Raw genomic sequence first — 13,478 nt, forward strand, 5'->3', positions numbered from 1 at the left:
TGGTTATGATTATAATAATTCTGCCCCAGGTCTGCTACCTGACAGTATGTATCCAGAGGTGCTACTCCTCAGGTCATAATAAACTCATACCTCTTTATAAGTCTCCTTCACACCTGCTCCATGAAACAGCTAAAATGCTGCTATACTAGTTTCCTAATAACCCGTGGAATGTAATAATACTGATGTAGGCGTTTTTTCAATAGTGATGATAGTTTTTAATGGTGCTAACTTTTTTTTTAAATACATCAGCCATCTCCCACCGAGGCAGGTGACCTGAAAAAGAAATGTAAAATTTTTCTTCTTTCTATATTTATCTAATTTATATAGGAGAAGGGGTTACTAGCCTCTTGCTCCTGGCGTTTTAGTAGTCTCTTACAACACATGGCTCATGGAGGAAGGATGCTAATATGTGTTAGGTACATGTAATATGAAAGGTCAGGTGTTAATTTTTCTTTAAGCATTTTTCTCTTGAGTACATTCTTGGGAGATGCCTCCCAATCCATGAAACTGGTAGAGTTCATTGAAGATGTAAATATTTGTTGTACAGGTCTGGAGATGTTCTGCCAGAGTGACAGCTCTTCCAGCATTGATCTCCAAAAAGCTGTTGTAACACAGCTCCTTTGCATTCATGACTGGTTCCTCAAGCAACGCACTTACAAGATACGCTGCGGCTCCATACTGATTTTGTATGATGCTAATCAATTGGGTAATGGGCAGCAGACACTGCAAACAGCTACTGGTGATCCTTTGACAGCAGTGGTAAATGGTGGCTTGGGTGTATGTGGGTGCACACCCAAACCACAGCCAATGACTGGTGATCCTCTGCCAGCAGCAAATAGTGACCTGGAAATGTGTGGGCACACTCTCACAGTAACAGTAAAAATGATTGACTTTGCTCATGTCCTTTACTCTGATGGAGAAAGAGATGAAAATTATATTTTTGGTTTGGAAAACTTAATTAAGTTTTTTAATAAAAGGGTTAATATAAAGAGGTAGATATTCAGAGCAGGTAACTTAGGAGTTGTAAAAGTTGTGAGGAATTGATACTAGTTTGTGTGGGGTAAGTCAGTTTAATAAACTGTGATACTGTATTAATATTGCTTAACCAGCCTAAGATAGTTTGCTCAGGATCATATATATTTTCAGGGAGATTTAATTTTCAGTATTAAGTTAGCCAGTAATATGCAATTATGGACTGTACTTAGACAAAAAATGCAAAACAGTATATAAATATAAAATGTATAATCATTGCTTTTATTTTACTGTCTCCTTCCAGGTGCTTTCTACTCTGGAGGTGACACTTGACACTTCTGATACTCCTAGTGTTACATTCAAGGGGAATCCCCTGACAATCATTTAGTGCCTGAAGAATGGACAGTCAACTTTGATGAGATTAGTTCCATAACCTTGGATCAAAAGTTTTTTTATCAACATAAAGGCACTATTTTTGAAGGGTGATAGTCCCAAACTACCACCACCACTACTACTGTATCTTTTTTTTTTTTTTTTAATCATTCACCTGCATAGCCTTTATGCTGCATTTTCATTTTTCTATTCCATCATTCATGTTCATTTTACCATGAAGCAGATCTGAATGACATACTGCCAATGATAGTGAAGAATGAACTTATTGCTAAAGAAGCTTCTCTTAGCCCACCTAGCACTGGGTAGAGCCGAGACTCCAGACATATCACGTGATAAAGCTCTACACACACTGATCCAATTCCTTCGATCAAGAGCTCCTCACCAGCATTGAAAACCCTCCCTTAGAGGGAGAATGCTACAGATGAGTATGCTAATGCCTTCAAATCCTTTGCTGTTTTTCCCATGAATACTGCCATCAGCTAATAATTTATATTCACAGGGAAAGTGCCAAACCTGTAAGTCATTCAGCACCTGGAAAATGGTACATAATAGGGTTTGATCAAAAGGGAAGGAAGCTATAACTCCTTGGACAGTCTTTTCCCTCACTAGCTTCATCACAACCTTCCTTACCTTATCTCATATGAAGGTTCTGTTAGCAAAATATTTTCACTTCAGAATTATATGCATTTGTCATTATTTACATTTCTTTGTACCATACCCACCTCACAATTTCTTATATTGAAATTAAGACACATTTGGAACATCTGGGTATCTTTATTGTAGACATTTCGCCATCAAGTGGCTTTATCAGTACAAATTCCAGGACATAATTTGAAGACGGTAGAACTGTATACAGAAGATGAGGTAATCAGTCCCTCAGCCTTGGAGTTGGTGCAAAGAGCACCATAGTCATGGATATTCTGGAGCAGAGGCAAGGAGCCTGGCGCTTATATACTAACGTCAGGTGGAAAGGGGATGTGTAGCAGACGAGGGCATAGTCACTGGTAGGTGGGATTCCCCAGTGGAAGTAGGTCCTACCCAAAGAGATGGGTTAGTTGTAGTAGTAGTTGTCGTAGCCGTGAAGAAAGTTATGTACATGTCCTCAGAATAATAAAGATACCCAGATGTTGCACATGTCTTAATTTCATCTTGGTAGTATTGTATACCATTCTTGTACAATTTCTTATATTCAGGAGTTCATCTTGTAATGGTCGTTTAGTACTGCATGGTAGATTATTACTATTATATTCTTGGGAAAGTGCTAAACCCATTAAAAATATAGTATTACATGGCAAAGAGAAAGCAGAGGTGTTAGCCAAAGAACATCAGCAGAGAGGAAACAAGAAAGTTACACAACACTGCAGAGTCTGCAATAAAGGTGGAACATCAAGAGGATGGTTTGGTTTCACAAGAGCAATGGTGGCAGCAACTGGTATCATCTTATGTTGCTAGCCAAAAGAGAGGTGGGGGTACTATGATCAAAGGAAAGGGAGGAAAGCTTAAATTCTTCAGACTAAGAGTTCTTCACTTCTGCAAGAAATCCACTTTGAAAGGTTGTATGGCAAATGTGAAAAATTATTAAAAAAATAAGCACTAAACCTACAATGTATGGGTCATACAGCACTACTGCAAAGGTGAAAGATGGTGGAATCAGCAGAGGCACTGAAGAGATTTCAGCAGAAAGGATGAGTCATAGTTGATGTAACAAATCAGTGCCATTATTATTATTACAATCATGGGGAAAGTGCTAAACTCGTAGGATTATACAGCGCCTGGGGAGGGGGGAGTGTATTCAGGCTTAATTCAGGGAACTGGAGCACACATCCAATTCCCTAGATCAGGAGCTCCTCATCAGCATCAAGGAACCTCCCTTGAGGATAGGACAAATCAGTACCAGATAAGGATTAAGAGTATGAAGTAAAGGTGAAATCACCAGAGAACAGAAAAGAGACAACTGTAGTATAATGTGATCCTTATTGACATCAATTTGTCCACACAGTGGGGTGGCCCTATAATCACAAACAGATCTACCTGGAGAGAAAGGATGAGCCTATATAAAGTGACACGAGTCTGGCGAGGTATGTTGGAGCCAACTCCTTGGACAGCCCAAAAACAGGTTGGGCATACATATATGGTTGAGAAGGGGTTGGATTTGAGGACCTGCACAGCATGTGCCAGTAGGCCAGCTGCATTGTTCCTCCATACTTTTACCTGATGCTCCATGTATTTCTCCAACCTGTTTTTTAGTCTACTCAAGCAGTTAGCTTAAACACACTTCACCTGACACTGTACACTGCTTTTTTTCCTATATACACATTGTCTCTTTCTTCAGGTAGGTCTGTTTATAACAATATAAGCCCATTGTGTGGGCAAAACATTATCAAAAAATGAACCGCATTATACTGCATTTGTCTCTTTCAATATTTTATGTCGTTAAACTCCATCGTTAGATAACTGTGGAAAAGGCAAATAAGTCAGATTACTGGAGGGATCTGAAATTGAATTACTGTGATCCCAATGAGGAAGAACCATCAAGAAACGTTAGTGTCAGGATGACTTGACAATCTTTTCAAGTCATCACTTTACTTTCTAGGTAAGGGTCCTAAAGTCAAATAAGCACTACTAGTTTTCTTAAAATACTTGCTATAAAATTCAAATTTTCAGAATTTCTTGAAATTTGAAGAGCAAATTTTTTTTCGAGCTTTCCGAGTGTTCACAGACTATAATTCAGTCATGCTTGAGTTTTCATTATAGTGCCTCTCAGCATCTTGATATAAATTAAAAAAGAATCCATATGCAGTAACTCAATCACTACTTACTCATGAAAATTTATTAAATGTTGATTTTATTGTACACTAATCACTGCAGAATATTAAATTAAAACTACAGCCAAAACACATACGTCCATCTTCATCCATTTATGCATCACAAGTTGCTGTGCACATTTTACGAGTTTGTCGTACTACAGCAACTCCTCGCAATTTGATATAGTGTACTTCATTATTTTTCTCTTTCTACCCCCTCTCTGCCTGTCCCTATCACCACTACCACTGCATTGTTCCTGTTATTAAAGTAAAACAATGTTTTGTATCAAGCTGTATATACAGCAATATTGTACAAGCTAACTCTTGTATACTTTAAGCACTTATTACACTTACCAACAACCTATATATGTGCCAAATGGAAATAAGAAATGGCAGTGAATTTACTTTATTTGAGAGCCATATATAATGGATAGCCACATACTGTACTGTATTTAGAAAAAGTTCACTCCTCAGGAACAGCTGAATAGAGAGACTGTGGCACTGGCATGCTGTACATAACCTTGCTAAATAACCTTTCTCTTGAAAAAGAAAAATTAAACCGATTTATTCATGATAAATTAAGTAGTTTTTGTAAATACCTTTCATAAGTAAGAAAAAATACAAAAATATTAATCATCCTAAAACTATAATCTGAAGAAATAGCTATTATCCTCAAAGTTCTACTCATACAAATCTGTGCCCCCATGTCATCACATGCTTCCAGAAATTCTGTGGGTGTGGAGACAGTAAATGGCAGCAACAGCAGCAAGCTGACTGAACAGCCAAGACACTCCTAAATATGTTTAAGTCCTTATCTAACGACAAATACCAAGTGGCTGGCTGATCAGAAGATACTGTACTCCTAATTAACACCTTGGATTTTACCACTCAACACACATGGGAGTTGCAAAACATGGCAAAGTACAGCTCAGGAATATTTATTACTCAAAAACAAATTCTGATTGGTACCTCGATAGTTTAACAACCAAATTACTCCTGCTTCACATTGGATGAAGGTCTAATGGTTTCCTTAATTTGTGGTCATCTTTACATTTTTCACATGACCAGTGAAACTTCTGATAATAACTATAAAGTATCTTTACATGCAATTTTGCTTATGGCTCTGGAACACCATGATGGAGGCAGTTGATTTACTATAATAGTACCACAATTTTTTTCTGGAGAGTTAACCCTCATCAGATATTATTCTAAATTTCCAGCTTTACTTACTACACATCCCATTCTTTAGTATCTGTACCATCACCCCACTCTGCTCTTTGCACTCTGTCTCCATTCTTATGTCACCGAGTTACCTGCCATCAAGAGAGCGAAGTTTCCGCTCTGCTTCTTTAATGGCTGTGGAATAGTCAGTGGGTCCTTTGCCAGCTTCTGTAACACTGTTTCTTCTAACTCGCCTTTCCAGCTCCTGCCTTTGCTTCAACACACTCTCCAGTATTTGGCTTGGTTGTGAACTCTTGCCTGGACCCACTCCCTTTCTCCATCTCTCCCTCTGGCCTATCTCCCTCTCTTCAAGCACTGCTGCAGTTCGTCCTGAAGAACTTGGCCCTGGTCTTTGCATTTCTGCATGTCCTGTCATGTTCCTTCCATCACCATGCATAGTGTATATATCTCTGTACTGCAACTCTTTCTTAGATTGTGGATGAACAAAATATGGTTCTGGTGAAGCCCGTTCCACATCCATTCTGAAAATGAGAATGTAACACTAGAGAACAGATATTACAATACTGCACTACTAACAACAATCTTAATAAAGTTCTTTATTACTATACTGGAAATGTATCTAGTAAAGTAAGACATGCTACAGAACTGCTGTTATTCATATACAGCCTCTCCTCACTTAATGATATGGAGTTCCGTTCCTGAGACCAAGTGGTTAAATGAATTCATCACTAAGAGAGGAGCATACTACAATGGTAGTGAGTTTGTGTCAACCATTTTTGACATTGTTTTAATGTCACATTTGCACCACTTATAACATTTCTGGTATATTTTTAAGTGCTTATACAGTAGTGTACTGTATACTGAAATGAACAGAATAGAGGAAATCAGCTTTATTTATTATATTTTATTTATCATCACACTGGCCGATTCCCACCAAGGCAGGGTGGCCCGAAAAAGAAAAACTTTCACCATCATTCACTCCATCACTGTCTTGCCAGAAGGGTGCTTTACACTACAGTTTTTAAACTGCAACATTAACACCCCTCCTTCAGAGTGCAGGCACTGTACTTCCCATCTCCAGGACTCGAGTCCGGCCTGCCGGTTTCCCTGAATCCCTTCATAAATGTTACTCTGCTCACACTCCAACAGCACGTCAAGTATTAAAAACCATTTGTCTCCATTCACTCCTATCAAACACGCTCATGCATGCCTGCTGGAAGTCCAAGCCCCTCGCACACAAAACCTCCTTTACCCCCTCCCTCCAACCTTTCCTAGGCCGACCCCTACCCCGCCTTCCTTCCACTACAGACTGATACACTCTTGAAGTCATTCTGTTTCGCTCCATTCTCTCTACATGTCCGAACCACCTCAACAACCCTTCCTCAGCCCTCTGGACAACAGTTTTGGTAATCCTGCACCTCCTCCTAACTTCCAAACTACGAATTCTCTGCATTATATTCACACCACACATTGCCCTCAGACATGACATCTCCACTGCCTCCAGCCTTCTCCTCGCTGCAACATTCATCACCCACGCTTCACACCCATATAAGGTGTCGGTAAACGAGTACATCACTAAGTGAGGAGAGGCTGTATACAAAACTTAAATTTCAGTATAAATGAATAAAAATGAAAGTAAATATATGGTGCAAACCAATATCATTATATAATATGAAAGTCTAAAACTTTTTAGGTGAAAATTAATAAATTTACTTATATTAAATAATGAGCAATTTCAAATATTTTACTACTTTTATAAGCTTGGATTAAACAACTGTTGTATGAAAAGTATAATAATTTTCATGAAGTCCATTCTCCAAGAACAGACTTACCCAACATCATGAGCCTCCTGGATGTGGGTAGTGCGCAGGTGATGCATCTGCGATGCAAGGCGCACCCACTGTAACTTATAATATTGTTTTCTCCGTAATGCTGCAGCTAACTGTTCTGACAAATGTTCCTGGGAAAGATTAGTATAAATATTTAGTTTTCATGGGCTCTACAGATACAACATGCAGAAATTCCCTCTTAAGACCTTGTACAATACAGCCCCAAGTTACAAGGTCCCACACTTATGACATTCGCACTTTGGAACCAATTAATTATCTATGAACAATGACTCGCTCTTCCAACATTGGGACAACTGTATTATATTCTTAACCCTTAAACTGTCCAAATGTAGATCTACGTTTGCGGCATAGCGCTCCGAACGTAGATCTACTTTTTTTACACTGTTTCTTATGGAGAAGATCAAGGTCGGAGTGCTATGCATGCAAGCGTAGATCTACATTTGGACAGTTTAAGGGTTAAGGGTTAATTATAAATAATATATTTTTCTTGTTTAGTTTTTTTATCAAGCTGTGTTTCTTCTTTCTTCCAACACACCGGCCGTATACCACCAAGGCGGGGTGGCCCAAAAGGAAAAATGAAAGTTTCTCCTTTTACATTTAGTAATATATACAGGAGAAGGGGTTACTAGCCCCTTGCTCCTGGCAAGCTGTGTTTATGTTCATAATATACAAGTACTGTACAGAGTACTCATGGTGTTTGGTAAAGATTGGTTAAGAACTTAAGATTTAATATTTACATTATGTCAGTGGTTGGCACATGGGAAAATGACTGGTGGATGCTAGTGAGGCAGGGAGGTGGGTGAGTGAGGCAGGGAGGTGAGTGAGGCAGGGAGGTGAGTGAGTGAGGCAGGGAGGTGAGTGAGTGAGGCAGGGAGGTGAGTGAGTGAGGCAGGGAGGTGAGTGAGGCAGGGAGGTGAGTGAGTGAGGCAGGGAGGTGAGTGAGTGAGGCAGGGAGGTGAGTGAGTGAGGCAGGGAGGTGAGTGAGTGAGGCAGGGAGGTGAGTGAGTGAGTGAGGCAGGGAGGTGAGTGAGTGAGTGAGGCAGGGAGGTGAGTGAGTGAGTGAGGCAGGGAGGTGAGTGAGTGAGTGAGGCAGGGAGGTGAGTGAGTGAGTGAGGCAGGGAGGTGAGTGAGTGAGTGAGGCAGGGAGGTGAGTGAGTGAGTGAGGCAGGGAGGTGAGTGAGTGAGTGAGGCAGGGAGGTGAGTGAGTGAGTGAGGCAGGGAGGTGAGTGAGTGAGTGAGGCAGGGAGGTGAGTGAGTGAGTGAGGCAGGGAGGTGAGTGAGTGAGTGAGGCAGGGAGGTGAGTGAGTGAGTGAGGCAGGGAGGTGAGTGAGTGAGTGAGGCAGGGAGGTGAGTGAGTGAGTGAGGCAGGGAGGTGAGTGAGTGAGTGAGGCAGGGAGGTGAGTGAGTGAGTGAGGCAGGGAGGTGAGTGAGTGAGGCAGGGAGGTGAGTGAGTGAGTGAGGCAGGGAGGTGAGTGAGTGAGTGAGGCAGGGAGGTGAGTGAGTGAGTGAGGCAGGGAGGTGAGTGAGTGAGTGAGGCAGGGAGGTGAGTGAGTGAGTGAGGCAGGGAGGTGAGTGAGTGAGGCAGGGAGGTGAGTGAGGCAGGGAGTGAGTGAGGCAGGGAGTGAGTGATGCAGGGAGTGAGTGAGGCAGGGAGTGAGTGAGTGAGGCAGGGAGTGAGTGAGGCAGGGAGTGAGTGAGGCAGGGAGTGAGTGAGGCAGGGAGTGAGTGAGGCAGGGAGTGAGTGAGGCAGGTAGTGAGTGAGGGAGGCAGGGAGTGAGTGAGTGAGGCAGGGAGGTGAGTGAGGCAGAGAGGTGGGTGAGTGAGTGAGGCAGGGAGGTGAGTGAGGCAGGGAGGTGAGTGAGTGAGTGAGGCAGGGAGGTGAGTGAGTGAGGCAGGGAGGTGAGTGAGTGAGGCAGGGAGGTGAGTGAGTGACTGAGGCAGGGAGGTGAGTGAGTGAGTGAGGCAGGGAGGTGAGTGAGTGAGTGAGGCAGGGAGGTGAGTGAGTGAGTGAGGCAGGGAGGTGAGTGAGTGAGGCAGGGAGGTGAGTGAGTGAGTGAGGCAGGGAGGTGAGTGAGTGAGGCAGGGAGGTGAGTGAGTGAGGCAGGGAGTGGGTGAGTGAGGCAGGGAGTGAGTGAGGCAGGGAGTGAGTGAGTGATGCAGGGAGTGAGTGAGGCAGGGAGTGAGTGAGGCAGGGAGTGAGTGAGGCAGGGAGTGAGTGAGTGAGGCAGGGAGTGAGTGAGGCAGGGAGGTGAGTGAGTGAGGCAGGGAGGTGAGTGAGGCAGGGAGGTGAGTGAGTGAGTCAGGGAGGTGAGTGAGTGGGGCAGTAAACATGCACTTAAACTGGGTGTGAAACATGAGATGGTTTTGCTTATTTTATTGCTGAATACATACCTTAAATATTGTTCTAATTATGCTAATATTAAAATTCTATGGAAAGCAAAATGAAAAAAAAAAGTGTATAGGGACTCTGGCAAAGCCACTGAGCAGATTAAAAAAAATTGCTGCTTTTGATTGTGAATTTTGAGATGAGTGTGCAAAGTGGTCATTTCATCATCTACATTTTCTTCAAACATTACTCTAATGGAAAAATTATTGAAATTACAAAAGTCATGTTTAACAAAAATGATATGGGGGAGAGGATATGGTCCAATAAATCCACTGAGTAATTTTTAAAAACATCCTGACTAGTCTTGATTTTGAGCACCAAGCACTGCCCCAAAAGTTTACATGCCTCATATTTCCATAAAAAAACTATTACTCTGACATTATTTAAATTCCTTAGGAATTCTTTATTAAAGATGGCATAAATACTTTAATGGTGTAAGAAGACTACCACATTACTTTAATTATGGCAACAAGTCAGCCTTCATTGGCAAGTGTTTATCTTGTATTGGTGTTCAAATTTTTCCTTAATTTTTTTGGTATGCACTGCACAAATAATGAATTTCCAGCAGTCAAACCTATAAAGTTGCAAAGTATAGGTTCCTAGAGGACTTCCCCAGTCCAAATTTTGCTTAAGATTTGGACTCATTTTGTTTCAGATACCATATTTATTTAAATAATGGTCACCCTGCCTCGGTGGGAGATGGCCAACTTTGGGTTTGGTACACATCCCCTGAACTGAAAAATAACTTTTTTTTTTTTTTTTTTTTTTTCAACAAGTCGGCCGTCTCCCACCGAGGCAGGGTGACCCAAAAAAGAAAGAAAATCCCCAAAAAGAAAATACTTTCATCATCATTCAACACTTTCACCACACTCGCACATTATCACTGTTTTTGAAGACGTGCTCAGAATACAACAGTCTAGAAGCATACACATATAAAGATACACAACATATCCCTCCAAACTGCCAATATCCCAAACCCCTCCTTTAAAGTGCAGGCATTGTACTTCCCATTTCCAGGACTCAAGTCCGACTATATGAAAATAACCGGTTTCCCTGAATCCCTTCACTAAATATTACCCTGCTCACACTCCAACAGATCGTCAGGTCCCAAGTACCATTCGTCTCCATTCACTCCTATCTAACACGCTCACGCACGCTTGCTGGAAGTCCAAGCCCCTTACCCACAAAACCTCCTTTACCCCCTCTCTCCAACCCTTTCGAGGACGACCCCTACCCCGCCTTCCTTCCCCTATAGATTTATATGCTTTCCATGTCATTCTACTTTGATCCATTCTCTCTAAATGACCAAACCACCTCAACAACCCCTCTTCTGCCCTCTGACTAATACTTTTATTAACTCCACACCTTCTCCTAATTTCCACACTCCGAATTTTCTGCATAATATTTACACCACACATTGCCCTTAAACAGGACATCTCCACTGCCTCCAACCGTCTCCTCGCTGCTGCATTTACCACCCAAGCTTCACACCCATATAAGAGTGTTGGTACTACTATACTTTCATACATTCCCTTCTTTGCCTCCATAGATAACGTTTTTTGACTCCACATATACCTCAACGCACCACTCACCTTTTTTCCCTCATCAATTCTATGATTAACCTCATCCTTCATAAATCCATCCGCCGACACGTCAACTCCCAAGTATCTGAAAACATTCACTTCTTCCATACCCCTCCTCCCCAATTTGATATCCAATTTTTCTTTATCTAAATCATTTGACACCCTCATCACCTTACTCTTTTCTATGTTCACTTTCAACTTTCTACCTTTACACACATTCCCAAACTCATCCACTAACCTTTGCAATTTTTCTTTAGAATCTCCCATAAGCACAGTATCATCAGCAAAAAGTAACTGTGTCAATTCCCATTTTGAATTTGATTCCCCATAATTTAATCCCACCCCTCTCCCAAAAACCCTAGCATTTACTTCCTTAACAACCCCATCTATAAATATATTAAACAACCATGGTGACATTACACATCCCTGTCTAAGACCTACTTTTACCGGGAAATAGTCTCCCTCTCTTCTACACACCCTAACCTGAGCCTCACTATCTTCATAAAAACTCTTTACAGCATTTAATAACTTACCACCTATTCCATATACTTGCAACATCTGCCACATTGCTCCTCTATCCACTCTATCATATGCCTTTTCTAAATCCATAAATGCAATAAAAACTTCCCTACCTTTATCTAAATACTGTTCACATATATGCTTCAATGTAAACACTTGATCTACACATCCCCTACCCACTCTGAAACCTCCTTGCTCATCCGCAATCCTACATTCTGTCTTACCTCTAATTCTTTCAATTATAACCCTACCGTACACTTTTCCTGGTATACTCAGTAAGCTTATTCCTCTATAATTTTTACAGTCTCTTTTGTCCCCTTTCCCTTTATATAAAGGGACTATACATGCTCTCCGCCAATCCCTAGGTACCTTCCCCTCTTTCATACATTTATTGAACAAAAGTACCAACCACTCCAACACTATATCCCCCCCTGCTTTTAACATTTCTGTCATGATCCCATCAGTACCAGCTGCTTTACCCCCTTTCATTTTACGTAATGCCTCACGTACCTCCCCCACACTTACATTCTGCTCTTCTTCACTCCTAAAAGATGGTATACCTCCCTGACCAGTGCATGAAATTACTGCCTCTGTTTCTTCCTTAACATTTAAAAGTTCCTCAAAATATTCTCGCCATCTACCTAATACCTCCATCTCCCCATCTACTAACTCCCCTACTCTGTTTTTAACTGACAAATCCATATTTTCCCTTGGCTTTCTTAACTTGTTTAACTCACTCCAAAATTTTTTCTTATTTTCATTAAAATTTCTTGACAGTGCCTCTCCCACTCTATCATCTGCTCTCCTTTTGCACTCTCTCACCACTCTCTTTACCTTTCTTTTACTCTCCATATATTCTGCTCTTCTTATAACACTTCTGCTTTGTAAAAACCTCTCATAAGCTACCTTTTTCTCTTTTATCACACCCTTTACTTCATCATTCCACCAATCACTCCTCTTTCCTCCTGCACCCACCCTCCTATAACCACAAACTTCTGCCCCACATTCTAATACTGCATTTTTAAAACTATTCCAACCCTCTTCAACCCCCCCATTACTCATCTTTGCACTATCCCACCTTTCTGCCAATAGTCGCTTATATCTCGCCCGAACTTCCTCCTCCCTTAGTTTATACACTTTCACCTCCCTCTTACTTGTTGTTGCCACCTTCCTCTTTTCCCATCTACCTCTTACTCTAACTGTAGCTACAACTAAATAATGATCCGATATATCAGTTGCCCCTCTATAAACATGTACATCCTGGAGCCTACCCATCAACCTTTTATCCACCAATACATAATCTAATAAACTACTTTCATTACGTGCTACATCATACCTTGTATATTTATTTATCCTCTTTTTCATAAAATATGTATTACTTATTACCAAATTTCTTTCTACACATAGCTCAATTAAAGGCTCCCCATTTACATTTACCCCTGGCACCCCAAATTTTTATTGAATTCAGGTAAGCAAATTTTCCCATTTGCTGCTTATGGATTCACATCAATCCTAGGGACCTAACCCCTGTGAGCTAGGAGGTACGTAACCCTGTCAATGATACTGTACATTAAATTAAATGTGTCAAACTACTGATTAAAGTAAAATGAGACTTCAAATAATGAAAGAGGTTCAAGAAAACTTGAGCATCACTTGCCTTTTCTTCATTAAGAGACTGAATCTCTTGTATCTTCACCTCAGTGCCGTGCCGTGCAGCCAAAGAGATATCATCAGATGCTCTGTTTAGTGCCTCCAGCTCCCGTACCTGAAGTGATACTTTGCTATGTTA

At 41.2% G+C, this 13,478-nt stretch overlaps 2 protein-coding genes across 9 annotated transcripts in view; one reads left to right on the forward strand and one right to left on the reverse strand.

The window, feature by feature from the left end:
• Window positions 1–1,250, forward strand: part of Ipk2 (Inositol phosphate kinase 2) — a 50,791-nt gene extending 49,541 nt beyond the window's left edge. For all 6 annotated transcript variants that reach the window (XM_070099240.1, XM_070099243.1, XM_070099237.1 and 3 more), the window contains exon 7: window positions 548–1,250. In XM_070099240.1, the coding sequence (XP_069955341.1) occupies window positions 548–996 (449 nt within the window). In that variant the 3' untranslated portion in view covers window positions 997–1,250. The remainder of the gene's footprint in view (window positions 1–547) is intronic.
• Window positions 1,251–4,559: 3,309 nt separating this feature from the next.
• LOC128704037 (centrosomal protein of 120 kDa) overlaps window positions 4,560–13,478 on the reverse strand; it is a 25,905-nt gene continuing 16,986 nt past the window's right edge. For all 3 annotated transcript variants that reach the window (XM_053798983.2, XM_053798985.2, XM_053798987.2), the window contains exons 9-11: window positions 13,347–13,454; window positions 7,184–7,311; window positions 4,560–5,872 (exon numbers count right to left, since the gene is read on the reverse strand). In XM_053798983.2, coding sequence (XP_053654958.2) covers window positions 5,479–5,872; window positions 7,184–7,311; window positions 13,347–13,454 — 630 coding nt within the window. In that variant the 3' untranslated portion in view covers window positions 4,560–5,478. The remainder of the gene's footprint in view (window positions 5,873–7,183; window positions 7,312–13,346; window positions 13,455–13,478) is intronic.

Source organism: Cherax quadricarinatus, chromosome 66, assembly GCF_038502225.1.
Source record: "Cherax quadricarinatus isolate ZL_2023a chromosome 66, ASM3850222v1, whole genome shotgun sequence".
NCBI lineage: Eukaryota > Metazoa > Arthropoda > Malacostraca > Decapoda > Parastacidae > Cherax > Cherax quadricarinatus.